A 26,868-nucleotide genomic window follows, 5' to 3' on the forward strand; every position below is an offset into this window, starting at 1 on the left:
TTGCTCGAGCTCGAGCTCGCCTCTTTCTGTCGACGTGCTCGATTTAACTTCCTGAGGTGGTGCTCATAGTCTGTGTCAACAGGCTTGGGAGCTGGTGGTCTAGCCATATGAATGAAGTGGTCAATCTTTTCCACAGGCACTTTCTCCCTTGGCGGCGGTGGCGGTTTCGGTGCAAAATGGGCTTCCACCTCGGCCTTCGATATGGCTACGTTTTCCTCCTCGGACTTGTCGTAAGGCCTCTGCGGTAGAGGCTCGAGGCTTGGACCATATTGAAATCGCTTGCCTCTGCTTGTACCTGCAGTACTACCTCGACTTGTACCGCTACGCACCATAGCTGAGGCGGCTCTCTTCCGTGATTGCTGAGGCGGCGAAGACGGCTGACGTGGCTGAGTTGGAGGAGGAGGAGTGGCCTGAAGCTATGCCGGACTTGGAGGAGGAGTGGCCTGAAGCTGTGTCGGACTTGGAGGAGGAGTGGCCTGACGCTTTGCCGGACTTGGAGGAGGAGTGGCCTAAAACTGTGCCGGACTTGGAGGAGGAGTGGCCTGACGCGTTGGTGGACTTGGAGGAGCGGGAGTCTGCTGACTCGGTGGCGGACTGCGACGAGGAGTCGGATGACGCGGTGTCGGTGGCCTTCGAAAGATGATGCAATCCTTTCTCCATAGGATGATACGATGGTTGGCCTCTCCTAGTGTGTGCTCATCGTCACCTCCAGGAATGTCAAGCTCTAGCCCCGAATATTGGTCCACCACCTCATCAACCAAGACACGAGCATTGCCCGCTGGAATCGGGTTGCAATGGAAGGTTGCCTCGGGCGGATTTGTAAAAGCAAGGGCGTCCGCCACCTTCATGGATATGTTCTTCATTTTGAAGTGTAGCTCGCAGTTAGTGTTCTTCATGATGTCATCCACTGGGTAGCTATCCAGCAATGCGTCGCCCGGAGCGGAACCCACGCTGCTTCTCGACATGGATGGGACGGTGCTATCCATTGGTGGATCATCCGCTAGCTGCCGAGACCCCCTTTGTTGGCTAAATGAGTCGATCTGCTCCTGCTGCCGCTGGAATTTGATTGCCAAGTCCGCGTGCGCTGATTCTAGGCCTTGAAGGCGTTCATAGTCTAGCTTCCTCTGCTCCTCCTCCATCTTCCTCTTCTTCTCCTCCGCAATCTTCTTTCTCGCACGGGTTCTGTAGTCGGCATTCCAGTCCGAAAACCCCTCATACCACCGAATAGCGCCCATGCCTCGTGTTCTTCCCGGGTGTTCAGAATTTCCCAGGGCACGCGTAAGCTCGTCGTTCTCTCTGTTGGGCTCGAACAACCCGGATCGAGCCTCTTCTATTGCAACAAGTTGCTTATCTTCGGCTCTGTCCAGACATGCCTTCTTCGAAACTTTGCCTGTCTTCGGGTCCGACTCCCCCCCATGCGCATAGAACCAAGTCCTGCACCTGGGGGGCCAGCTCAATGTTTCTGGAGTGACACCTGCATCCAGCATCTCTTTCTCAGACTTATCCCACTTAGGCATTCCCACCGCATAGCCACCTGGCCCCAGCTTATGAAACTTATCCTTTTTGCGGCATTGGCCTTGTTTATTCTCGACCGTTCCTTAGATAATTCCGAATTCTTGAATTTCACGAAATCGTCCCAATGAGCACTTTGGTTCTCTAGTGTTCCCTCGAATACTGGAGTCTTCCTTCCTTCGTTTGACGTACTTGGCCCATTCACGAATCTTGTGGTTCTTGAATGCAACCGCCATCTTCCTAAGAGCAGCGTCCTTTACTTTCTCCACATCTGCATCTGTGAAATGATCTGGTAGGGTGAAATGTTCCATGAGCGTTTCCCAAAGCAAATGTTTTTGTCTGTCGTCGACAAAAGTAACTCCTGGACGTGGCTTTGCTGGCTCTCTCCATTCTTGAAGGGAGATCGGGAGTTGGTCCTTCACAAGAACTTAGCACTGACGAACGAACTTGTCCGCAATCTTCTTAGGCGCGAATGGTTTGCCATTAGGTCTGATTGCCTCGATAGTGTACTTTACGCCCTCCTTCAACTTTTTGTTCGGGCCTCGTTTCATCCAGTTGCCTGAAGATTTGCTCGATCCGGATGGCTGAAAGAAGAAAGATCGATTCGTTAATATATCTTCAAGTCATTTAAAACATGTGATGATCACCAGATGCCTGCTTATATAAATATATATACCTCGCCGGTCTTTGTTGTTTCAAGATCAACATTTTCTTCGTCATGTTCATAGTTCATGACTTCATCAATTCGGTCGTCGCGATCGAATATCATATCACCCTCCCCGGTGTTGTTTAGATATTCGGAGCCGTCATAATTTTCTTCATTCTGATCATCATCTGGCCCGCGAGGATTGCGTATGATATTGAACAGGGCCTCTTCTCCCTCTCTGTCGATATTGTCCGCCATAGGTTTTGTTTAGCTAATCCAAAAATATATATTCAAATTACAATACATGGATGCAATCAATTAATAAGGAAAAACTGAATCAATCATAGTACATAATAGGCATCATCGAATATAATATCGAATACGTCGTCTCGAATAATAGATATAATCTCGAATACATCGTCTTGAATAATAGATATAATCTCGAATACATCGTCTCGAATAATAGATATAATCTCGAATACATCGTCGGATCATGCGGCGCGGGCGGTGGACACCCAAAGAGAAGGAACCCTTACAGGATCATAGCTGAAGTGAGATCCCTGAAGAAACTGCCAGGTATTGGAGAACCTGCCGCCCTCTAACGCAACCATGTAGCGATGGACGTGCTCGTCCTCCTCCCTGACACGGCGACGTACCACCTCCGGCGGGGCCGGCTCCCTCCGCACCAAAACTGGCCCACGCGAACGCCATCAAACGAGATCAGGGTCGACGACCGGGGCCGGGTTCCTCATCAAGCGGCGCGCCCCTCCAGGCAGCACCTCCCAGTGCCAGCCCGGCGGAGCCCAGTCCCGGACATGGGTCAGCCGGACGTTGTCGCGGACGGGTCGACGGCGAGTATGCGGGCCGGGCATCGTCGAGAACAAATACTAGCTATATGCCCGCAAAAAGTAACATTTTTTTAATGATTGGATTTTGATAACTAAAATTTCTAACATTTCTATATAACTAACATTCCTATAACATTTCTAACAATGCTATATAACTAACATTTCTAATATTTCTATAACTAAAAAACAGAAAAAAATTATAACATTTCTATATATATATAACTAACATTTGTATAACATTTCTAATATTTCTATAACTAAAAAAAGAAAAAAATTCTAACTTTTTATAACTATTTCTATAACTAAAAAACAGAAAAATTCTTAACAATTCTAACTTTTCTATAACATTTCTAACAATGCTATATAACTAACTATTTCTATAACTAAAAAAAGAAAAATTTCTAACTTTGTTATTACTATTTCTATAACTAAAAAACAGAAAAATTCCTAACAATTCTAACTTTTCTATAACATTTCTAACAATGCTATATAACTAACAATTTCTATAACTAAAAAAAGAAAAATTTCTAACATTTTTATAACTATTTCTATAACTAAAAAACTAAAAAAATGTATGTGTGTGTGTGCTCACTGGCGAGGCGAGAGGCGACGAGGGGCGGCGACGGGGACGGGGACGGGCGCGGCGACGACGGGGATGGCGACGACGGGGACAGGGACGGGGACGGCGACGGGCGCGGCGACGACGGGGATGGCGATTACGGGGACAGGGACGGGGCGGCGACGACGGGGACGGGCCGGGGTGGCGACGACGGGGACGGGGCAGCGATGACGGGGACGGGGACGACGCGGGACGGGCCGGGACGGCGCGGCGGTGACGACGGGGACGGGGACGACGGGGCGGCGACGACGGGGACGGGGCGGCGACGAGGGATATGGAGACGGGGGTGGCGGGCGACGGGGCAGAGGAGAAGAAGCAGATGAGAAACTGAAATTATTAAAGTGTTTAGTTATATAGGATGGACCTTTAGTACCGGTTGGAGCCACCAACCGGTACTAAAGGCCTTTTTTGGCCAGGCCAAGCGGTGGGAACCGCACACCCTTTAGTACCGGGTTGTGGCTCCAATCGGTACTAAATGGGGGGCCTTTAGTACCGGTTGGAGCCACCACCCGGTACTAAAGGGGGTGCGCTGGCAAGGTGCTGTGCAGCAAGTTTAGTCCCACCTCGCTAGCCGAGGGGCGTCCGCACTGGTTTATAAACCCCCGTGCGGTAGCTCTCTCGAGCTCCTCTCCAAAGCAGGCCTACTGGGCCTACATGTTCTGTGCTGCCCTGTGGGCCTACTGGGCCTTTGCGGGCCTCCATCCTGGCCCAACAACAGGTTGGGTTTCTAGTCGTATGCAGGCCGCTCTGGCCTAGTAGGCGGGCTTTTTTTTGCTTTATTTATTTTTAGTTGTTTTTTTGTGTATTTAGAGTTTCTTTGTGAATATTTTTGCTTTAGGTACAAAAAATTACAAACTTTCTGTTAATGCCCGTAGTTTTCAAATTTGAATAGTTTAAATTTTGAATTATTTGAAATTAGTATGAATCACTAGTTTGTGAATAACTTAACTTTAAAAATCAGTAAAGACATGAAAGAATTTGTTTGCACATAAAATTTCTTCGCGTTTCAAATGCCAAAACACATAACTACCCTAACTATTACAGAGATTCCCTCCTGGGTGTGAAACACAGAAGAAAGTGATGATAGTGAAGCCGATCACATCCCAGATCTTTGGGTGTGAAACTTTTTCTTCGCGTGTATCCCTTTGCGCCGTAACCATGGAAAATTTTCATCATTTAACGGGATGTTTGGGTCAATATTCACTGTGAATGGAGCAATTTCATCAAACTTTTCATAATCTTCTGACATGTCTGTCTTGTCATCCACTCCCACGATGTTTCTCTTCCCAGAAAGAATTATGTGCCGCTCTGGCTCATCGTACGATGCATTCGCTTCCTTATCTTTTCTTTTTCTTGGCTTGGTAGACATGTCCTTCACATAGAAAACCTGTGCCACATCATTGGCTAGGACGAATGGTTCGTCTGCATACGCAAGATTGTTGAGATCCACTGTTGTCATTCCGTACTGTGGGTCTTCCGTTACCCCGCCTCGTGTCATATTGATCCATTTGCACAGAAACAAAGGGACCTTCAAACCACGTCGATAGTCAAGTTCCCATATGTCCTGTATATAACCATAATATGTTTCCTTTCCTGTCTTGGTTTCTGCATCAAAGCGGACACCACTATTTTGGTTGGTGCTCTTCTTATCTTGGGCGATCGTGTAAAATGAATTACCATTTATCTCGTACCCTTTGAAAGTCATTATATTCGAAGATGGTAACTGGGACATGGTACGTGTCATGCATGGTACGTGTCTGCAACTAGCTGGCGAAACTCCTGGTTTGTTCACGTGTAATCCAGTCATCAGACCGCTCCGGGTGTTTGGAGCGTAGCAAATTCTTGTGTTCATCCATATACGGAGCCACCAAAGCGGAATTCTGTAGAACTGTGTAGTATGCTTCAGTGAGAGAATGTCCGTCCATACATATTATTTGTTCCCCTCCTAGCGTGCCTTTTCCATCCAGTCTGCCCTTATGCCGCGATTCAGCAACACCAATCGGCTTAAGGTTAGGAATAAAGTCAATACAAAACTCAATGACCTCCTCATTTTCATGGCCCTTGGAGATGCTTCCTTCTGGCCTAGCACGGTTATGAACATATTTCTTTAAGACTCCCATGAACCTCTCAAAGGGGAACATATTGTGTAGAAATACAGGACCCAAAACGTTAATCTCTTCGCATAGGTGAACTAGGACGTGCGTCATGATGTTGAAGAAGGATGGTGGGAACACCAACTCGAAACTGACAAGACATTGCACCAAATCATTCTCTAACCTTGATATGATTTCTGTATCAATTACCTTCTGAGAGATTGCATTGAGAAATGCACATAGCTTCACAATGGCTAATCGAACGTTTTTCGGTAGAAGCCCTCTCAATGCAACCGGAAGCAGTTGCGTCATAATCACGTGGCAGTCATGAGACTTTAGGTTCTGGAACTTTTTCTCTGCCATGTTTATTATTCCCTTTATATTCAACGAGAAGCCAGATGGTACCTTAATACTAAGCAGGCATTCAAAGAAGATTTCCTTCTCTTCTTTGGTAAGAGCGTAGCTTGCATGACCCTGATGTGTGCCGTTTTTTCCGTGCATATGTTGCTGGTCCTCCCGTGCCTCAGGTGTATCTTTTGTCTTCCCATACACGCCCAAGAACCAAGCAGGGTCACACAAAGATTCTTCGTCACGTGCATCACGTCAATTGCGGAGCGGACCTCTAGGTCTTTCCAATAGGGCAGGTCCCAAAATATAGATTTCTTCTTCCACATGGGTACGCGTCCGTCAGCTTCATTCGGAACAGGTTGTCCACCAGGACCCTTTCCAAAGACCACCTTCAAATCCTTGACCATATCATGTACATCAGCACCAGTACGGTGGCGAGGCTTCGTCTGGTGATCCGCCTCACCTTTGAAATGCTTGCCTTTCTTTCTTACGGGATGCCTGCTCGGAAGAAATCGACGATGTCCCAGGTACACATTCTTCTTACAATTAGCCAAATATATACTTTCGGTATCGTCCAAACAGTGCGTGCATGCGCGGTATCCCTTGTTTCTCTGTCCTGAAAGGTTACTGAGAACAGGCCAATCATTGATGGTCACGAACAGCAACACCTTTAGGTCAAATTCTTCCCTCATGTGCTCATCCCACGCACGTACACCTGTTCCATTCCACAGTTGTAAGAGTTCTTCAACTAATGGCCTTAGGTATACATCAATGTCGTTGCCGGGTTGCTTAGGGCCTTGGATGAGCACTGGCATCATAATGAACTTCCGCTTCATGCACAACCAAGGAGGAAGGTTATACAAACATAGAGTCACAGGCCAGGTGCTATGGTTGCTGCTCTGCTCCCCAAAAGGATTAATGCCATCTACGCTTAGACCAAACCATACGTTCCTTGCGTCATCTACAAACTCCTTCTCGTACTTTCTTTCGATTTTTCTCCACTACGACCCGTCAGCGGGTACTCTCAACTTTTCGTCTTTCTTACGGTCTTCTCTGTGCCATCGCATTGCCTTGGCATGCTCTTTGTTTTGGAACAAACATTTCAATCATGGTATTATAGGAGCATACCACATCACCTTGGCAGGAATCTTCTTCCTGGGGTGCTCGCCCTCGACATCACCAGGGTCATCGCGGCTGATCTTATAGCGCAATGCACCACATACCGGGCAAGCGTTCAAATCCTCGTACTCACCGCGGTAGAGGATGCAATCATTAGGGCATGCATGTATCTTCTGCACCTCTAACCCTAAAGGGCATACAGCCTTCTTTGCTTGGTACATACTCTCGGGCAATTCGTTGTCCTTTGGAAGCACATCCTTTATCATTACCAGCAACTTTCCAAATCCCTTTTCAGATATACCATTCTCTGCCTTCCATTGCAGCAATTCCAGTGTGGTGCCCAGCTTTTTCTTGTCACCTACGCAATTCAGGTACAACAATTTTTTGTGATCCTCTAACATGCGCTGCAACTTCTTCTTCTCCAAATCACTTGCGCAGTTTCTCTTTGCATCGGCAATGGCCCGACCTAGATCATCAACGGGCTCATCCGATGCCTCTTCTTCAGCTTCTTCCCGCATTGCCGGCTCAGCTTGTTCCCGCATTACCGGCTCAGCTTCTTCCCTCATTGTTGTATCGTCGTATTCAGGGAACCCATGGTAGGATAGCTGTCGTCGTCCTCTTCTTCTTCATTGTCTTCCATCATAACCCCTCTTTATCCATACTTGGTCCAAACATTATAGTGGGGCATGAAACCGGACTCAAACAGGTGGACGTGAATGGTTCTTGACGTAGAGTAATTGCGACCATTCTTACAGCCAGCACATGGACAATGCATAAAACCATCCGCTCGCTTGTTTGCCTCAGCCGCAAGTAGAAAAGTACGCACGCCATTAATGAAGTCGGGAGAGCATCGGTCATCGTACATCCATTGCCGGCTCATCTTCAATACGCAACACCGAAAACATCAAATTAATACAATACATAAAGTTCATACATAAAGATCATACAACACTTAAATGCAACAAACAAATAACTCTCTAGCTAAAGAATTTAAATGCAACAACAAATGCGATCAAGATCGCAACTAAGGTAACAATTGATCCAACAACATAATGATACCATGCCTCACTATGAATGGCATATTTTCTAATCTTTCTAATCTTCAAGCGCATTTTCTCCATCTTAATCTTGTGATCATCGACGACATCGGCAACATGCAACTCCAATTCCATCTTCTTCCCCTCAATTCTTTTCAATTTTTCCTTCAAATCCTCGTTTTCTCTTTCAACTAAATTTAACCTCTTGACAATAGGGTCAGTTGGAATTTCGAGTTCAACTACCTCCTACATACAAATATCTATGTCAACTTGATGGGCATAATTTGTCATAAACACGAAATGCAATGAATAGTTCTAAAAGAGAATATACCACATCCGAATCATAACTCGGACGAGGGCCGACGGGGACGGATATCAAAACCATGGCACTATGCATAACAAACAACGTATGAGTAAGATAATTATACGAGTAACTATATATCCAAATCACACAAACATCATTTTTTTATATAAAACTTCATGAACAAGAGGCTCACCACAAGGTGGTGCCGGCGACGGGACGTTGCGAGCGATCGACGGTGGTTACGACGGAGATTTAGAAGGTACTAAGTAAACCACACCTACATATGCGAAACTAAGTGTTATTTTTGACCTCAAATTGCATATAAATCAAATACTAGCACATATATATAATTCCTCCCAAATTACTAAACTCAAAAATCAATCACTATATAAAGCATTGCACGAGCTAATCTAGCAATGAGAGATGAAAGGAAAAAGTTGCTAACCTTTGTGATCATCTGTATGGATGGGGCCTTCAAATCTTGGGAAAAATATGTGATGAGCTTGAGAGGAAGAGGGAAAAGAACAGAGAGGAGAGGGGAAAGGGGAAGAACAGAGCGAGCTCGCGGGTGGACGAAGGGTCTATGTAGGACGACCTTTAGTATCGGTTCGTGATACAACCCGGTACTAAAGGTGCTGGAGGGGCCCCGGACTGACAACATCCTGCCACCACTCACTTTAGTACCGGTTCGTGGCACGAACCGGTGCTAAAGGTTCGTCACGAACCGGTACTAATGAGAGCGGCCCAGCTAGCCGTTGGAACCGGCACTAATGTACACATTAGTGCCGGCTCAAATTCAAACCGGCACTAATGTGCTTCACGTTTGACCCTTTTTCTACTAGTGTTATTATCAAGTTTACAACACCACTTGACCTACAAACTAATGGTTTTTTAAAATCCTTAACACCGAGGTCACCTTTACATTTCAATCCACAGACCCAAGACCATTTGATTAGATAGTAACGTTTATTACCATTCCCCCTATGCCAGAGAAAAACGTCGCATGTGTTTATCAAGCTTTTCAATAAAAATCTTGGACAACAAAAACATAGACATGTAGTAATAAGCAATACTTGGCAAGGAGGAATTAAGGAGAGTTAATCTACCACCCGTAGAAGCAGCATTCCTAATCCAGGATTCACATATCTTAAGATGTTTGGTATCAACATATTCTCAACCCACATTTCTAAGAGTAGAATATATTTCATGGGAAAGTGGCCAATCTGAACAATTCAATAAATTAGCATAGAAATTAAGGATATCATCACTGCCTCCCGCACATAGGTTTTTCGTTTGTGTGTGTGTGTGGGGGGGGGGGATAAAGGATCTCCTTGGCACACACCCTTGTGACTCTGGAATAAGCAATAGTCGTGGTGTTTAGTTTAACACAAACCGTGCCTATTTTTTGTCCATCCACACCAAACAGGTCCAAAACCACACATCTTTTGACAATGCAAAAGGTAGATCCACTAGACCAATTCGTGGGCCTTTTCAAAATCTAATTTAAGCACGTTACCCACTTTTTTCTGAGCCTGGGTATGGTGTAAGGTCTCGTGGAGGGATAAGATTCCATCCGTAATATTTTTGTTTTCAATGAATACATTCTCACGAACACTAATGATTTTATTAGTATAAACCACAATCCAATTGTCTAAAACTTTAGTGATCAACTTGTATGGACATCTAATTAGACAAATGGGACGAAATTGCTGAAGCTTTTGGCGCTACTAAACTTGGGGATAATGGTAATAGTGTCATAATTAAGTGTTTCTACCTCAAGGGTGCCAGTACAAAAGCAGAAGAGAAATGCATAATCTCAAATTTAACAATCTCCCAACAACACTGATATTTTTTTGTTGGAATATTGTCTGCTCTAGGTGCTCCATTACACTCCATGCCAAATAAATATTTTCTAACTTCCTCATCATAAATTCTCTAGTTGGGAACACATTATCTTCCTCCTTATGGCTTTCATGGTCACCCCCGGTATCAGGGGAAAGTGAAACAAATTGCATGGAGCAAGCCCAAAAAGGTCTTTCTAATAAGAATATAAGATATAGCTTGCTGCAACAATTTATTGGTACCCTCTATGATAGTATCTGATACATCTCAAATATATTGTTCCATGTTATTGCATTGTCACTTGTGTATACTTTTTATACTATTTTCTATTATATTTTTGGACTAACCTATTAATTTAGTGCCTAGTGTCAGTTCATGTTTTCTACATGTTTTGTTTTTACAGGAAATCAATATATACGGAGGTCAAAATAACTTGTCAATTTAATTAATAGATTTTTCGGGCAACGAAGGACCCCAGGAAGCTTCAGGAGAGATCGAGAGGAGCCACAGGGGGGCCACAAGGCCACCTGGGATGCCCCTGCCCTAGGGCATGCCCCCCTAGGTCATGTGGGGCCCACCTGCACCTCCATTCGTCCATTCCACCATCATAAATTCCTATAAATACGAAAACCGAGATAATTTTATAACAATTTTTCAGCCGCCACAAGTTCCCATTTTGCTAAGACCCATTCTTGAGGCCTGTTCCGGAGCTCTACCAGAGCGGGAGTCCATTGTCGGAGGCTTCTTCATCAACCTCGCCACATCCGTGAAAGGACCTTAGGCTCCATAACAGTAGCAAGATGACTCTCTCTATATTTGGATCTTTTAATACCATGTTCCCGTGAACAGCCTCACATGATCGGGATCAACTCGATGTAACCAGTACTGTGTTTGTTGGGATAGGATGAATTGTCACTTTATGGATCATATTGTTCATTGAAATCAATTGAATATTTTGAGGTTTTCTTGTTGTATAACTAAGTAGTTTTGCATGCTCTCTCTAATCTATTTATCTTCTTTGGCCAGGTTCGATGAGTTTTTCTTCAAAGGGAGTGGTGCTTTGTAGTGGGTTCAATCTTGTCGTGCTCTATATTCCAGTGACATAAAGGTACAAGACACGTATTTGTATTGTTACCACTAAGGATTAAACGATGATGTCTCGTCATATTAATTTATGTTTGTTGTCTATATTATGTCTTGTTTCTTGTGAACTTAATACCTCGAGATGCATGCTGGATAGTGATTTTCTAGTGGAATACAAGTAGTAGACGTAGTTGGATTAACGGTCAACTTATCATGAACGTAGTGCCTATATGAGATTACACCATGAATGACTAGTCATAAATATTGCATTATTATCCGGTGTCCAATTGTAATTCGTTTACCATGTCACTTGCTTGTTTGAGAGAGAGAGAGAGAGAGAGAGAGAGAGATGTCACTAGTGAACCTGTGCCCCTTGGGTATATTCTCCTTTATTGAAAATAAATATTTTCCTTGCCGCCCTATTTTATTTTTTCTACCAATTGTCTCTATCTCTTGCCATGTTGGCGACAAGTTGTTCTGTGTGTTGTGTGCGGGTACTGCATACTTTATTCATTGGAGGAGATCCTATTGGATTGATAACCTTGGTTTTCAAACTAAGAGAAATACTTGCCGCTGGGCTACTTCACCCTTATAACAACAACTCCTGTGGGAGCAAGTAGTATCACCAACGGTAAAAGAGTTAATTGTGTTTTCCCTTTTCCTGCCGTTAGCAACCCAGTGAAAGTAAGTAGTGTTTTGTACACCTTTGAGTAGCCAACATTCGCTAGATTGTTGCAACAAAAAATCTTCATTCGTAAGAATCTCATTAAGTTCAACACACAAGGAAGCTCTCCTACTTTAAACATCAAGACAAATTTCAGCATGCTCTTCCAGGTTTTCTATAACAACCATTCCCTCTTTATTTTTTTGGCATGGTCAGAGGAATTAGATCCCTAGCCTTTGAAAAAAAATTCTTAAAACTTATCAATTTCTTAAAAATTCCTAGGTAGCCCATCTACCCAAGAGCTTTCATGGCGACATCAAACATATGGTAGGAAGAGTGATCGTGGCCGAGCTTGCCCGACAACTGCGACAGTGGTGTTGCATAGCATAAAAAACCATCATAATCAGATACATTATGTTACCATTGCTGCCAGACAGTTCAACTCGGAGAACTCAAAGGAAGTGGTATTAAACAAGGAAGAGTGACCCGGCGGCAGAAGACGGATATGGTGCAGCAAAAGACGATGTAGTGCGTGGATTCCAATAATAGTGGACAACTCTGTGGCCACCTCCGGTGGCTCTGGCCATGATCCTGATCTGGACCTAATCGAGGGGTGGGAAATTAAGGGAGAAGAAGTGATTTGACTCCATGTCCGCTTGAAGCTACCTTTGGTTGTGGAAGGGGCATGGAGGAAGTGGGGAGGTAAGGGCCAACATTGTGCCTATGGTGCCGGTTCTGGTGTCGTCATCACCCGATAAGTAGGCGCATCTCGGTGGGTACGCTACTCGAGATCAAGATTGCGAGATGGGCACCTCCCATCGAAGTCGATATCGAGAACGGGAGACACCGCTTGAGGTCACATTCGGCTGCTGGCAGTTCCGGGAGGGCTGGTTTGGGGGAATTAGAGGTCGGGGAGAGGAGGAGGTGCAACCAGAGTAGGAGCACTTAGGCATAACACAGGGAACATGTCAAAGTTGCCTATGCACCATAGAGTAGGCCTCTGTGCACAGGAGCTACATGGGCTCTTTTGGCCCACTCAACCATAGGGCTCCAAATTTTATACTGGAGTTCATCGGACAGCCTGTCGGCTTGGCCCATATAGAATTAGACATAATGTTGGTATGTGAGGACAAGCGTAATACACCCCTAGTTATAGTTAAGTATGCCGTATTGACGATGAAGCAGCTAGAATGAATGGCCAGAAACGCCCAAAAAATGTGATTGGACGGCCAAAAATCTTGATTGTGTGAGAGTGCTGGAAGTTATCGGGTAGTGCCTTGGATTTCTAAATGCACGTTAATTTTCAAATTGCAGTAGTCTCTCGACATATGTGTTTAGAAAATACTTAAAATTTGAAATTTGTGCACCGATCATTCCCAAGGATAAATTTGCCTCATAAAATAAAATAAAAATCTCGGTCCACCCTGCATTTCTCGGCCATCGTGTTCCTGAAGCAATATGGTTGTGTTGAGAGTTATTTACCAAAAACCACCACATTATGGGCTAGGGTAACAGATCGGTGCCACATTTGAGGCAGGGCACAAAAAATCACCAAAATTGTACCTAATCTGTAACGCGGAGCACTGATGCTCAGATTTGGTTGAGAAAACAGCGAAACTGACAAGTTAGGCCCACCTGTCGGGCTGATGTGGCGTGCTTGTGTGGACAATATGCTGAGTTGGAGGGGTGTCCCACATGTCAGCCTCATATATTTTTCCCTTATTTTCTTTTTCTTCCTCGTCATCTTTATCTCTCTCCCCCCATCCTATCCCACCAGGGTCACCATCGCCAACGACCCGAGGCCTTCGTGCATCGGCTCATCGAGGAGCTCCGCCTGGGCCACCGTAGGCCAAGGCAGCCCGCCGGCCACCTTATCCTCCCGAAGCTCTGCAGACGACGTCGCCCCGAGCTGCTCCGCCAGTCACCGCACAACCCCACGGCCGCTGCACAGACCACCCCTTGTCTCGCCGTTGCTCCGGTCGTGCACCGCCAACGCATTTGCCGCGCGCCTCCACAACCACAGAAGAACACCATGGCTCCGCTCGAGCTACTCCCTGTTGTGATTGCATCTGCGCGTGCGTGCCATGGCCGACGACCTCGGACGCCAGCGGGACAAGCGGCTGCCGAATCTCGTCGGCGCATCTCGATGCGTGTGTGACTCGCAGCGGCTAGGCGTGCGGGCTACAGGGCGAGGCGGTCAGGGGCTAGTTCGAGCAGGGGCTCGGCTGCCATGGCCACGGTGGCCATGGAGCTCTCGGCTCGCACAGACGCAGATGACTCGGGCATCCATGCCGACGGGAGCAGCATCGGCCTTCGAGGACTCACGGCGCCCCCCACTCCCACCACCACCATGGTGCTCGCCGCTGAATTGCTGGTGCCTTTGGTCGCTGGAGTCCGACTGCCCACAAGCTGCTCGATGTAATGCTCCATAGAAAGGCAGATAGGAAGAAGATGATCATGTAGTCACTGAAATGCGGGGTCCGCATATCATTTGCCAACTCAGTTGTTTACTGTTTTTTTTGTGCTTGGTCTTTACCATGTCAGCCTGACCGGTGAGTTCGACCTGTCGATTTTGCTGTTTTCATGAGTAAATGAGACAATCAGTGCTCCGCGTTACAGATTAGCCCCATTGTTGGTGTTTTTTTGTGCCCTGCCTCAAATGTGGTACCGATCTGTTACCCTAGCCCATAATATGGTGGTTTTGGGTAAATAACTCTTGTGTTGACCATGTACTGTATTATAAGGTGGTAAACTACCAAGAGAGTTTTTTTTAGGGTAGTACCCATTGCCAACTTCCAATTCTCCGTGGACCAGAATTTAATGAGTATGCACTGCAGTCCCACTCGCTGTCCATCCATGCAAGAAAGTCTCCGATCGACGCATGCTGTCTTTAGTATATGTTTTTTCTATACATCCTTCTTATAATTCTACGATCTTTCTTGCAAACTGCACATCTTGATTAATTCCACGAGCCTTGAGGTGGACTTTGCGATGCCAAGTCTTGCACCAAGTCGTCGTCTGTGGCAATTGCTCTACTTCCTGCTCCCCACACCAGCTTGCAAACATGGTCACCACATGACAGCGCAAGCAGGCACGGATACGTAGCAAGCAGCCTGACCATGCATGCAGCTAGATGGTTTATTTTTTGTAGTATAATGTATCAACCATAGATCTTGAGACTATGAACTGATTGAACTCTGTGCGCTCATGTATACTATCCAGCTACATAGGTTGTACGTACCTGTCGACTTTATTGTACTAGTATTTAAGAATCAATTAGTTGCCAACTATATAAATAGACACACATACGAACACATATATAAAATGGTCTGTTGAAACGGTCCGACGATTGCCTGCTAAAATCCAACGCTAGTTGCCGGCTTGATCCCAAATATCATATTGTTGCAATGTAATTGATTAACTATACATCATACGTGCAATAGGATTGGCCGTTGACCTGCTTCTTTATGTTTGGTCCCTGATCATTATCGTCACCTAGCTACTCGTATTGTTTTGTGTTTTTATTGATGAAGAAATTCCATGTGTATACGGTGAATGGTCAAGTAAAACATCAAACATATGGTTAACTAGTAAGTGCTGTTTCGTATTTTCGGTGATGAAGAAATTCTACGCACGTACGGTGAATAGTCAATAAAAGATCAAAAATATCAAATAGGAATCGATCGACCGATGCAGACATGCATACCCATCGATCTAGAAGACTAGAACTCCCACAAAATTCTACGCCGACATCAGCGTCATCGTTTACTATGAGTGACTGGCACACAACAACACATTACCTGTTGCATAAGCGCCAAAACAAAAATGGGTCAGCTGAGCTAGCAGCTAGCTCAGCTCACACATTTTGTTCTTCCACTTGTAGGCGTTACTAAGAGGAGGAGATGCTTTCCTTGGCGTGCTACTACATTTCTTCCTCCCAAACAAAGTTAAAACTAGAAGGCAACAAAAGGGAATGCAAGAATGGCACTCTGAATTTCTCACACAACCACACCATACGATACTGTGTGCGTAGCATGGCCAACTAGTGTGTTCATCATCATCCTCATCGTAGTCTTTGATCTTTTCATTTATCCTTTCCATGAAAGCCGCCATAAAATATCTACTAGTTGACCCACATCAACACAAGTGCCCACGAGGCCTATATAAATATATAATATTTAAATTGAAACCTTAAGTCCAAAACATAAACCTTATACACAACTACTAATACTTGTTGTTACATTATATATTTGTGGAAGCTTAGATGTGACATTTAAAAAAAATATTTAGATGTGGATTAGACAAACTGATACTAATATCAAGTACTGTCTGCAAAGAAATATAAAATCATTTATGTATAACTAAAGTACCATGCAAATGAAAAACAACACTAGCATGTATAAATAAAAAGAAACAATAGTATATCTATTATGTACTACACACATATGAAAGACAAAAAAAACCATAAGCCCATGTGTGGAAATGTATGAAACAATACAATATAGTGTGGTTGGTGTATGCACTAGCCAGCTTAGCCACACTCACACTCACCTCGTCTCATCCTCTATATAACACACGCACCTACCTACCTACTGCCTCCATTTCCACACAACCTTTAGCTAATTAAGCTACTACTAGCTAAGCATCTTCTTGATTTCTCTCGGTGGTGATCGGATGGACAGCGCGAGGAGCTGCCTCGTGGGCGACGTGAGCAGCGGCGCGTCCACGGGCAAGAAGGCCTCTCCGGCGCCGGCCGCGCCGGCGACCAAGCCGCTGCAGCGCATCGGCAGCGGGGCCAGCGCGGTCATGGACGCGCCGGAGCCTGGCGCCGAGGCGGACTCCTGCCGCGTCGGCAGGCTGCCGTCGTCCAAGTACAAGGGCGTGGTGCCGCAGCCCAACGGGCGCTGGGGCGCGCAGATCTATGAACGCCACCAGCGCGTCTGGCTCGGCACCTTCACGGGGGAGGCCGAGGCGGCGCGCGCCTACGATGCGGCGGCGCAGCGCTTCCGCGGCCGCGATGCCGTCACCAACTTCCGCCCGCTCGCCGAGTCCGACCCCGGCGACGCCGCCGAGCTCCGCTTCCTCGCCGCCCGCTCCAAGGCCGAGGTCGTGGACATGCTGCGCAAGCACATCTACCCCGATGAGCTCGCGCAGCATAAGCGCGCCTTCCTCGCCTCCGCGGCGTCGTCCCCTACGTCGTCGTCGTTAGTTCCCGCCTCGTCGGCTCCTTCAGCCGCGGCGCCCTCCGCGGCGGCGCGGCGCGAGCACCTGTTCGACAAGACGGTCACGCCCAGCGACGTGGGGAAGCTGAACCGGCTGGTGATCCCGAAGCAGCACGCCGAGAAGCACTTCCCGCTGCAGCTCCCTTCTGCCAGCACCGCCGTACCAGGCGAGTGCAAGGGCGTGCTGCTCAACTTCGATGACGCCGTCGGAAAGATGTGGAGGTTCCGGTACTCGTACTGGAACAGCAGCCAGAGCTACGTGCTCACAAAGGGGTGGAGCCGCTTCGTCAAGGAGAAGGGCCTGCACGCCGGCGACGCGGTCGGGTTCTACCGCTCCGCCTCCGGCAACAACCAGCTCTTCATCGACTGCAAGCTCCGGTCCAAGAGCACGACGACCTTCCTTAACGCGGCGGCCGCCCCGTCGCCGGCCCCGGTGACGAGGACCGTGCGACTCTTCGGCGTCGACCTTCTCACGGCACTGGCGCCCGAGCACGAGGAGTACGGCATGGCGCCCAAGACAAATAAGAGATCCATGGACGCCAGCGTAGCGGCGCCCACTCCGGCCCACGCGGTCTGGAAGAAGCGCTGCGTAGACTTCGCGCTGACCTATAGACTTGCCACCACCTCACAGTGCCCGAGGTCAAGAGATCAAGTAGAAGGAGTGCAGGCAGCAGGGAGTACATTTGCTCTATAGACTTGTCACCACTCGCCTCACAGACACGCCCGGGGTCAAAAGATCAGCTGGAATCAGCGGCGCAGATACTCACATTCACGTAATAGTAGTGTAGTATATGTAGCGGTTTTTTTTTTCCGGAAAAAGTTCCGATCTGTTCATCAAACTTTATTATAACAGTTTTACTAAGTATCAGTCGACTGAGACTTGTTTATGTCTCAGTTGATGTTTATTCGTTCCATCTTGAGTGGTGGTCCGTGCAAATTTTTCTGTTTAATTTTTTTTCTTCTTATATACTACTCTATATGTCACTTGATTGAGACGGTTAAATCTCAGTTGACTGAGACCTAGCTACATCCTTATTATAAATAACAAAAATATCAAAAGTAATGGAAGTTGCATCCAGATTAATAGACTACCTAGCGGCAATTATAAGCACCGAAACAAACTGAAGGCATGCCGCCGTTATCTTGTCTCCCTCACGGAGCTGATCAAACCTTATCGTAGTATAAACAATCGGGAGGTTTTCGTGCTAAGGCCTCAAGGGACCAGCGCATCCAATTAATAACGATCGATGACGAAGAGAAGCCTTAATCGGAAGTATCTAACATGTAGACATATGAACACCATACAAATGAATGCCAAATCCAGCACTACTTGCTGCCGGGCTGGCTCAGTAGTACCCTCGGGCGCGTTCATTTGTTCCATTCTTCATTGCTTCTTTGTTCATTAGTTTTTTTCCTTTCTTTTGTTTATATTTTGTGAAATTTTATAAATACATGTATTCCAAATTAAATAAAAACTTTTGACATGCATTAGAAAAATGTTAAGTCATTGAAAAATTTCCTCAAGTAATTTTTTTAAACTCCACTCTTCAGAACAATGTATGTGACATTTAAAAATGTTAATATGTTACAAAATAATATTTGTGACATTTAGAAAAATTATAAAGTGCAAATAAATGTTTCTGTAATTTTGAAAAACGTTTCACACCATTATAAAAATCTTTATGACGTATAAAAAAATGTTGATGTGTTAGAATACTGTATTCATGAAATTTGTAAAAAAAATATGTTTATACAATGTGGAACATCATTTATTTTGAAATTTTCTTATTTACCATCCAAACAAATCTTGAACATGTATTCAAAAAGAATTAGCATCTATTAAAAAAAATCGAAAAATAGGTCAATCATGTATTTGAAAAAATATTCATCATGTACTTGAAAATGTTCAGCAGGTATCAGAAACATGTTCCATGTGTAAACGAAAATTGTTCAACATGTATTTAAAAAGTATTTATCACATCCTTTTTTAAATGTTAAAGGTGTATCTGAAAAAAAATTCACATGTATTATAAAATGTTCAATGTATATATAAAATGTTTCACATGTATTAAAAATTATTTAACATGTATTCAACAAAATGTCAAACATGTATCTGAAAAAAATATTGGTCATGTATTTGAAAAATGGTAAGTGTGATAAAATGTACAATGGTATATGAATTTTTTTAATGGAATATTAAAAAGAGTGAAAATGTATTTGAAAAAAATACAATAAAAAAGGGTGAAAAGGAAACATAAAATTTAAAAACGATAGAAAAACCGATGAAAACCGTAAAGAAAAACACACAAAAAAGAACATCCCCGCGAACCACCCTAACAGCCCACCAGATAAAACCGGTGGACAGTTCCATGAACCGGTGTTCAGAACATCCCTGCAAACCACTTCGCCAGACAAGCTCAATCGAACGACACAATAGGTTGTGCCATAGGCGACGCGGAGCTACGTCTCACTCCGTGACTTGCGTCGTCCTAAACACGGAACGTGATTTTCTAGCTTTTCCTGAGGATGCAGCCCTGCAGGTGACCCTGGTCAGGCTTAGGAGATCCTATGACAGACTACACCTCAAAGACAACAACATAACAGAGGAGGTTCTGAAGGGTCCTTTGGGCTTGTCACGATGGCACCACATTAACTATTGACTACATGGTTAACAAACTCTAGGCCCATCACATTCATTGACATATGTTGCATGTGATTGTGAAACTGCAGTGGAAGATACTGCGATGGCAACAAACTCGAATTACGAAGCAATCATGAGGGATATAACTGCTATTAAGTCTAAGTTTGTTATGAGGCTCATAATGGTTCAAAGAAAAAATACGAGGCATATAATTTAGCTAAATATGCTTTATCTTTAGATGTAAGCCACCATATCTGGCTTTGTACGGATGAATTTGAACATTGTTGTTGAATAAAGTGGAGAGAAGACCTCTTTCGACAAAAAGGAAACAACATGTGTTTTGAGAACTATGCTATAGTGTCGTGGTGACGTTGTTCAGATGTTTTTATTGAATAAAACTCATTTGGACCCAATCTCCTCTCGATAGCACTTGGTCTGGTGTTGCCAACGAACTCGTGAGTATTTATCTCCGCCTATCTTATTGGAAGACATGTTGGTGCTTGTTGTCATACTTTGGCATGTCTCTGTGCCATAGTCGGTGACAATGTCATCTTATTCAGCACCTCTAGCCTTTACTAGTATGGTAGTCGTGTTTGTGTCGCCATACTAGCACAGCTGGTCATCTAGATCGGGGAGCCCCCCCCCCCCCCCCCCCCCCAACACACGCAAGCACATGGATATGCTTTGCTGGATTGAATCTCCGTTCTATGCCATAGTCTACTATTGCGGTGGCGATTCATCAAGGTTAGTTTGCAACAGGTCTTTGATGACAATTTCTGCAAGTTGTCCATAGTATTGTGTGAGTTATTCCCATTGTATCCAATGTTCTTTTTCATGTAGGAGCATAAACATAGATTTGATTACGAAAAACTTGTCATCATGTTTCAAAGACACAGTCTTAACGCGTGTAAAAGTCAAGGTAGTGGATCGACTAGCTCCTTTTTTTTAACTCAAAAACTCAGGGATCTTTTGCTTAATGAAAATTAGGCTAACATCAGTCAGAAGGGTTCTAACAAGAAACGACGGACTTTCAGCAATCCAGCAATCGGTACTGCTAAGACAAGTAGCATATTTGGCACATAAATCAGCCGGAGTGTTAGCTTCCCTCATAACGATCGACTAGCTCAGCTTGACCACCAGAGATAAAACAGGAGAGCGTACGACATAGATAAACCGGAGGGAACGCGCCATGGCGACCGCTGCAACTTGGCAACTTCTAATTACTACCCCGTACCGGTGGAGTACGACCACGGCGATCTCGGACAAAGAAGCCGGAGACTGAGCGAAGTTACCACGTCAGTTCGTGGGACAATCTGTCGGTGTTTGGCCCCGCGCCACGGCCTCTTCTGTACACCACGACCTGCCAGAAGAATGAGCTTGCACACGTACTATTGCCCACGACCTGCCACGCGAGCATCCATGCATGCACGTGATAGATCAGCATCCTGCAGCGCGTCCGTATGTATGCAGTAGGACTATGTTTTCTCATTGTTCAGACGGAAAGTACTCCCTCCCTCGTCGCCCCAACATACACCTAACATCTGACACTGCAACTTGTGTACTATATTCTTACACTGCCTGCACGTTGCGGCGATCGCGTGAAGAATCAGCGGCACCTTGCCGGAGGGGGAGAATTGAAACGGTCGTGCCGCACTGATATTTCTGATCTAATCTATATGTAGACTTGTCGCCGCCCCACAGTGCCCGAGGTCAAGAGATCAACTACAAGCAGCAGGGAGTACTACATTTGCTCTATGAACATGTCACAGCTCACCACACAGTGCCCGAGGTCAAGAGATCAACAGCGAAAATAGGGCCGCAAGTGGCCAAAATGAACTTGCGAAGAGCCAAGAGCCAACCAACACTTGACCGACTCACACTCACGTACTCCACGGCAGTACTCCTACTAGAGTGTATATATATCTAGCTGGGAGTTATGTGGTGCTTACTCAAACTATTTATTGCAGGTCAATGATGTGCCCAGCACCAGCAGCCCGGCTGCAGACACGCATTCTAACTTAACTTGCGTATACAGTTGCGATCGGTATCGAATTTACGATACTGCAAACCAATTAAACTTCATCCTCGTTTGTCAAGGGAGTGTCAGGCCAGCAGCCAGTCAGGACAGAGCACATGCCGTGGTCGATTAGTTTCCACCCAAATGCCCACCCAAGTTGAGTGGTTGCGTTGCGGCGCCGGGAGTTACACGCTAGAGTCAAACTAGCTAACTTCGACGGATGCCTAAGTTTGTCACCTCCACATGCATGGGACAACAAATATAAGGCCTCATTGGGCACATCATAGAAATTTGTAACCTAAGTTGAAACCAGTAAAAAAATAAGGCCTCCTTGGGTTTATAAGATAGGAACATTAGCTATGTTGTAAGAAATTAAGGCCTCTTAGCTATGTTGAAACCAGTAAAAAAATATCCGCAAAAAAAGAGAGGAAACCAGTAAAAAATGACTAAATTTAAACTATTTCCAAATAAAATTTATGCTAGCATGATGAGTGGATTTTGATACTTCTATTCCCTAAATATATATCTGGAATTTCGCTTTGAAACCTTGCATTCATGCATGATGAGTGTGGTATCATCAAGCTAGTAGGACCATCAGTTAATTATGTGTACTAATTAACCGAGCCTATCTCAAACCTGCTTGCGTATGCACGTGTCTTGGGAGTAGCTTCTTGCGCCCATTTATTTCATTCGATTTATTTTTGATAATTTCGTTTGGACAACAGAGCTACTCATCATAAACTAAAGAAAATTCCTCCCACAGGACGCAGGTATAATGCATGATGCATGCATGTGTGGAACTTATCCGCAACGATATCGGATAAAAAGTAAGGATATATAATTGATCAATAATACTAGCTAGCTACCACTTATCTGGTAAGTTTGTTGTCAAGATTTTCAACACTAAAAAATCCCTATATATTCATGGGTCCTTACCGCTCCCATTGATGCACCTAGACATGGTAAAAACAAATCACCTGCTGATCGATAGCATGCACTCAGAGAGAGATGAACGAACCATGCGTGGACAGCAGAGCTGCACGACACGAGCATCATCCCAAATTGGTCAAAGATGGCATAGAAAAGCATAGATCACGTACAATCAAGTTAATTATGTGCTTAATGATCAATCGTCATCGATCTACGATGTCGGAAAGAAAAGCCCAACGCATGTCTTTTGATCTTCAGACGAACATGCTACACATAATAATCATATCGATCATATCTATCTATCTATCGAGCAAGACCGGCCTTTCCATAATCAAGCTAGGTTGTGCGTATGATGCAAAGTGCCACATCAGTTGGATAAACCCCCGCGCACGTCGGATCGCCGAATCTCCAATTAAGTACGGGGTTAGTGGATGCTTGCGTACGCGCCCACGTGCACATGTGTAATAAACGTACCCAGTGGATATATTCATGTAGGAGTAGAATATTTATACATATATATCTATTTATCTGATGACTTGTAACAACCCATGGATGAGTAAGCAGGCACTCAGGGACGTAATCCCCACAGAAAAGCGTGCCCTTTCCGGCGATGATACGATCAGCAGGCGGTTGGGCTGCGCCGGCCGGCCTGCTGATGCGTGGTGATATATTCGATCATGCATGCATCGATCAATCCGTGATAAACTATGGAAATTGGAAAGATGGATCGAGGAGCATAAATAGGAACGTTCATATAGTAGTTATATAGAAGTGTGTGAGGTAAGCATGTTCGATTGAGTAGGAGGAATGTATCGTGCACACAGATGTTGATCGGAGATCGATGATCGGTGCATGTTGCATGGCATAAACTATTGAGAGCCCGCGGGAGAATCACGTGTAAAGGAGTGACCTGGAGGCTGGACACGCATGCATGCGGCACGCGAGATAAGGATGTATATGGCTCTCTGCACCGCTCCTGCTGCATGTATTTTATGTTACCGGCCACATGCATGAGCATGGCCAACAGTCGGCGGTCTCCCTGTCTCTCCGTGTGTCTTTTGTATATGGAAAGCGTGAGCCTGAATGGCCGGAGTTTATAAGGTGACGACACACATTTAGGCGCACCGCAGATGGATAGAAAGGAGGTAGCTGCCGCAACCATATCGATCGATCCATCGCTTCTCACCTTTAGACGCCCACGCAAATCAGGAAGCTGCGGTCGTCACCCACGCGCGCCGGCCTATTTCACTGTTTTGACCATTTTCACAAACTTCAGTCAGATCTGACCCAGCTTTGTAAGTTTTTGCACATCTGACACTTTTCCTGCCGCCGTGGTCTTGCAGTAGGAACCATGTCAGCAACACCTCAGATGGGTCGTGAGCTCTGCCGTCAACACTACCGGCAGCGCCAACGGCGCTAAAAGCCGGGGGAGTTTTGTTGATTCTAGCTCTATTTAGAATGGTTCAATATGATGGATGTGTTGAAGATGAAACCTAGTTCATATTGTAGTTTCAAGTTTTATTGATTCTATGATTCATATGCATATGACAGGTCTTGGTTGAATATCACTGATGTTGGATAAATATGATGGATGTATGGATGCCGGTAGATGATTCATATGCATCTAGTTAAATGGTCAATATTATGAATGTTGTGAATGATTCATATGCATATTCCAATGTTGTTGATTATAGCTTTATTTAGAATTGTTGATTATAGCTTTATTTAGAATTATTTGGATGCAAAATAGCGGGATCTTAGGGCATCTCGAACGGCGACCCGCACCTGTTCGGACTGCATTGTCCGGACGGTGGAAACCATCCAACGCGGCCATGTTTCAGTCCGCAGCGTGGTCCGGACGTGTTTTCTCCCGCAAACTGGAGAAAAACGTGTGTGTGTGGCGGGAGGGGGGGGGGGCTTTGCGGGAGTCCGCACATGAGAAACGTCGCTCTCTGCTCCCTGGACCGCCCAAAAGGAAGGCGGAGCCCACGCTTTTGGAGCATCCCACTGCGCCAAAGCCCCCCACTCTCTTCTTCCATCCCCTGCCGCTCTCTGCTCAATTTCCGCTCTTTTCTACCACCATGTCCTACCTTCCTTCCGCGGCAGACCTACGCCCAGACGACCACGCAGTAGTCCTACACCCAGACCGGTGATGGCACATAGCAACAACAACATTGGGCCGTCGGAGAGCAGCAGCCAGAGGGGGAGGAGAAGGAAGACGACGACCGCGAGGACAATGATTCGGATGATACAGTCGGCGATCCGAAGAAGAAGGGTAGAAGAGAAAGCTTCAACATGCGGGAGAACGAGTTGTTGTTCAATGCATGGTTGACCAGTAGCATTGATTTGATCCATGGCACGGAGCAAAAAGGCACAACTTTTTGAAGGAACATTCATATAGCCGGCGATCCAAAGAAGAAGGGTAGAGGAGAAAGCTTCAACATGCGGGAGAATGAGCTGTTGTGCAATGCATGGTCGGACACTAGCATTGATTTGATCCATGGCACGGAGCAAAAAGGAACAACCTTTTGGAGGAACATTCATATATGGTTCCATGAACATAAACATTTCGTGCCCTACTCCGAAATGATCATCTGCAACCGTGAATGGAACTCCCTCAACCATCGATGGTACACCATCCAAGAGGTCGTGTCCAAGTATTATGGGCACTTGAAGCAACTCATCGCACGATGGCCTAGCGGTGCTCAAATCACTGAGCAAGTAAGTTAATCACTAGCCAGCTATGCATTCTTTTGTTGCTCGCTTGCTAGATATGCTTAGTTTTCTTGCTCACTCGCCGGAGATGCATGATTTGTGGATCACTAGCCGGAGATGCATAGTTATGTCGATCAATCACTAGCCGGAGATGCATAGTTTTGTTGATCATAGCCAGAGATGCATAGTTTTGTTGATCACTAGTCGGCCATGCATTGTTTTGTTGTTCACTAGCTAGCCGGATATGCATTCTTTTGTAGCCTACTCGTGCTTGTGTGGTGTACAAGAAGTTGGAGAGGAAGTCCTTCACTGTCATGCATTGTTGATTGAAATTGCCATTCAGCCGAAGTGGAACCTTGTCATAGCCAAGACCACCGCCAAAGCCAACGAGGAAGAAACCGGTGACCCTACCAACCCAACCCAAGAACCGCCGAAGCAGGTTAGAAGAAATTTACGGGGCAATAAGTGGGAGGAGGAGAGGGCGAAGCGGAACATGTGGCGGCCAAGTTGACGGAGAGGTTCGTAGACATCCTGGCGAAGAAGGAGGAGATATACGCAAAGCACTCACACATCAAGGAGAGAAGAAGGCAGAGAGGTTCAAACTGTTGATGGATGCGACGGATAAGAAGATCAAGGTCAAAGAGAGGAGGACCATGATCTAAAAGAGGAAGGTCACACTCGAGGAAAAGAAGTTGCAGATCGCCGCCCCGACGGAGGAGGCCAAGATGTTGACCTTAAATGTGGACACTTTGGATGCCGACGCAAGAATCATCGTGCAATCCGTTCGCTACCAGATGTTGCAACGGCAGAAAAAACAGTTGGCGGTGGCAGACGGCGAGGACGCGGCGGAGGCAGAGGCTGCCTACATGGCGGCGACGACACCACCTTGATCGGGGAGGAAACGGCTAGGATTGCTGATCCGGCAAGACAGAAATGCATGGACTGCCGGATTACTGTTCTTTTGAATTCAAACATGTAAAAACCATGCATACTTGCATCTTTTTGGTTGTGATGGCGCATGCAATCCGACGCTGATGTGATCTGCACGATCCAGCGCGCTGTGTGAATCATAGTACATTTGAATTTGAATTTACTAGCTGACATATACATGCTAGCGTTGTATGCAGGTCTTCCGCATCCGTGTCTGTGGACGGATGCTGGAGAAAATTTACGGGTCGCTGTTGGAGATGGCCTCATAAACGTTTAAGAAGCAAAAATGTGAAAGAAA

At 45.6% G+C, this 26,868-nt stretch overlaps 1 protein-coding gene across 1 annotated transcript; it reads left to right on the plus strand.

Annotated features, from left to right (window-relative positions):
* Positions 1–16,634: 16,634 nt before the first annotated feature.
* On the plus strand, positions 16,635–18,249 carry LOC125527517 (AP2/ERF and B3 domain-containing protein Os05g0549800). The gene has a single exon (XM_048692031.2). The coding sequence runs from the start codon at positions 16,790–16,792 to the stop codon at positions 18,029–18,031; it is 1,242 nt and encodes a 413-aa protein (XP_048547988.2). The 5' UTR covers positions 16,635–16,789; the 3' UTR covers positions 18,032–18,249.
* Positions 18,250–26,868: the final 8,619 nt, after the last annotated feature.

The sequence above is a fragment of the Triticum urartu genome, chromosome 1A (assembly GCF_056163025.1).
Source record: "Triticum urartu cultivar PI428250 chromosome 1A, HENAU_Tu73, whole genome shotgun sequence".
In the NCBI taxonomy this organism is placed as follows: Eukaryota; Viridiplantae; Streptophyta; class Magnoliopsida; order Poales; family Poaceae; genus Triticum; species Triticum urartu.

Coding starts and splice junctions, on each gene's coding strand:
- LOC125527517 (XM_048692031.2), top strand. CDS start 16,790: ATGGACAGCGCGAGGAGCTGCCTCGTGGGCGACGTGAGCAGCGGCGCG.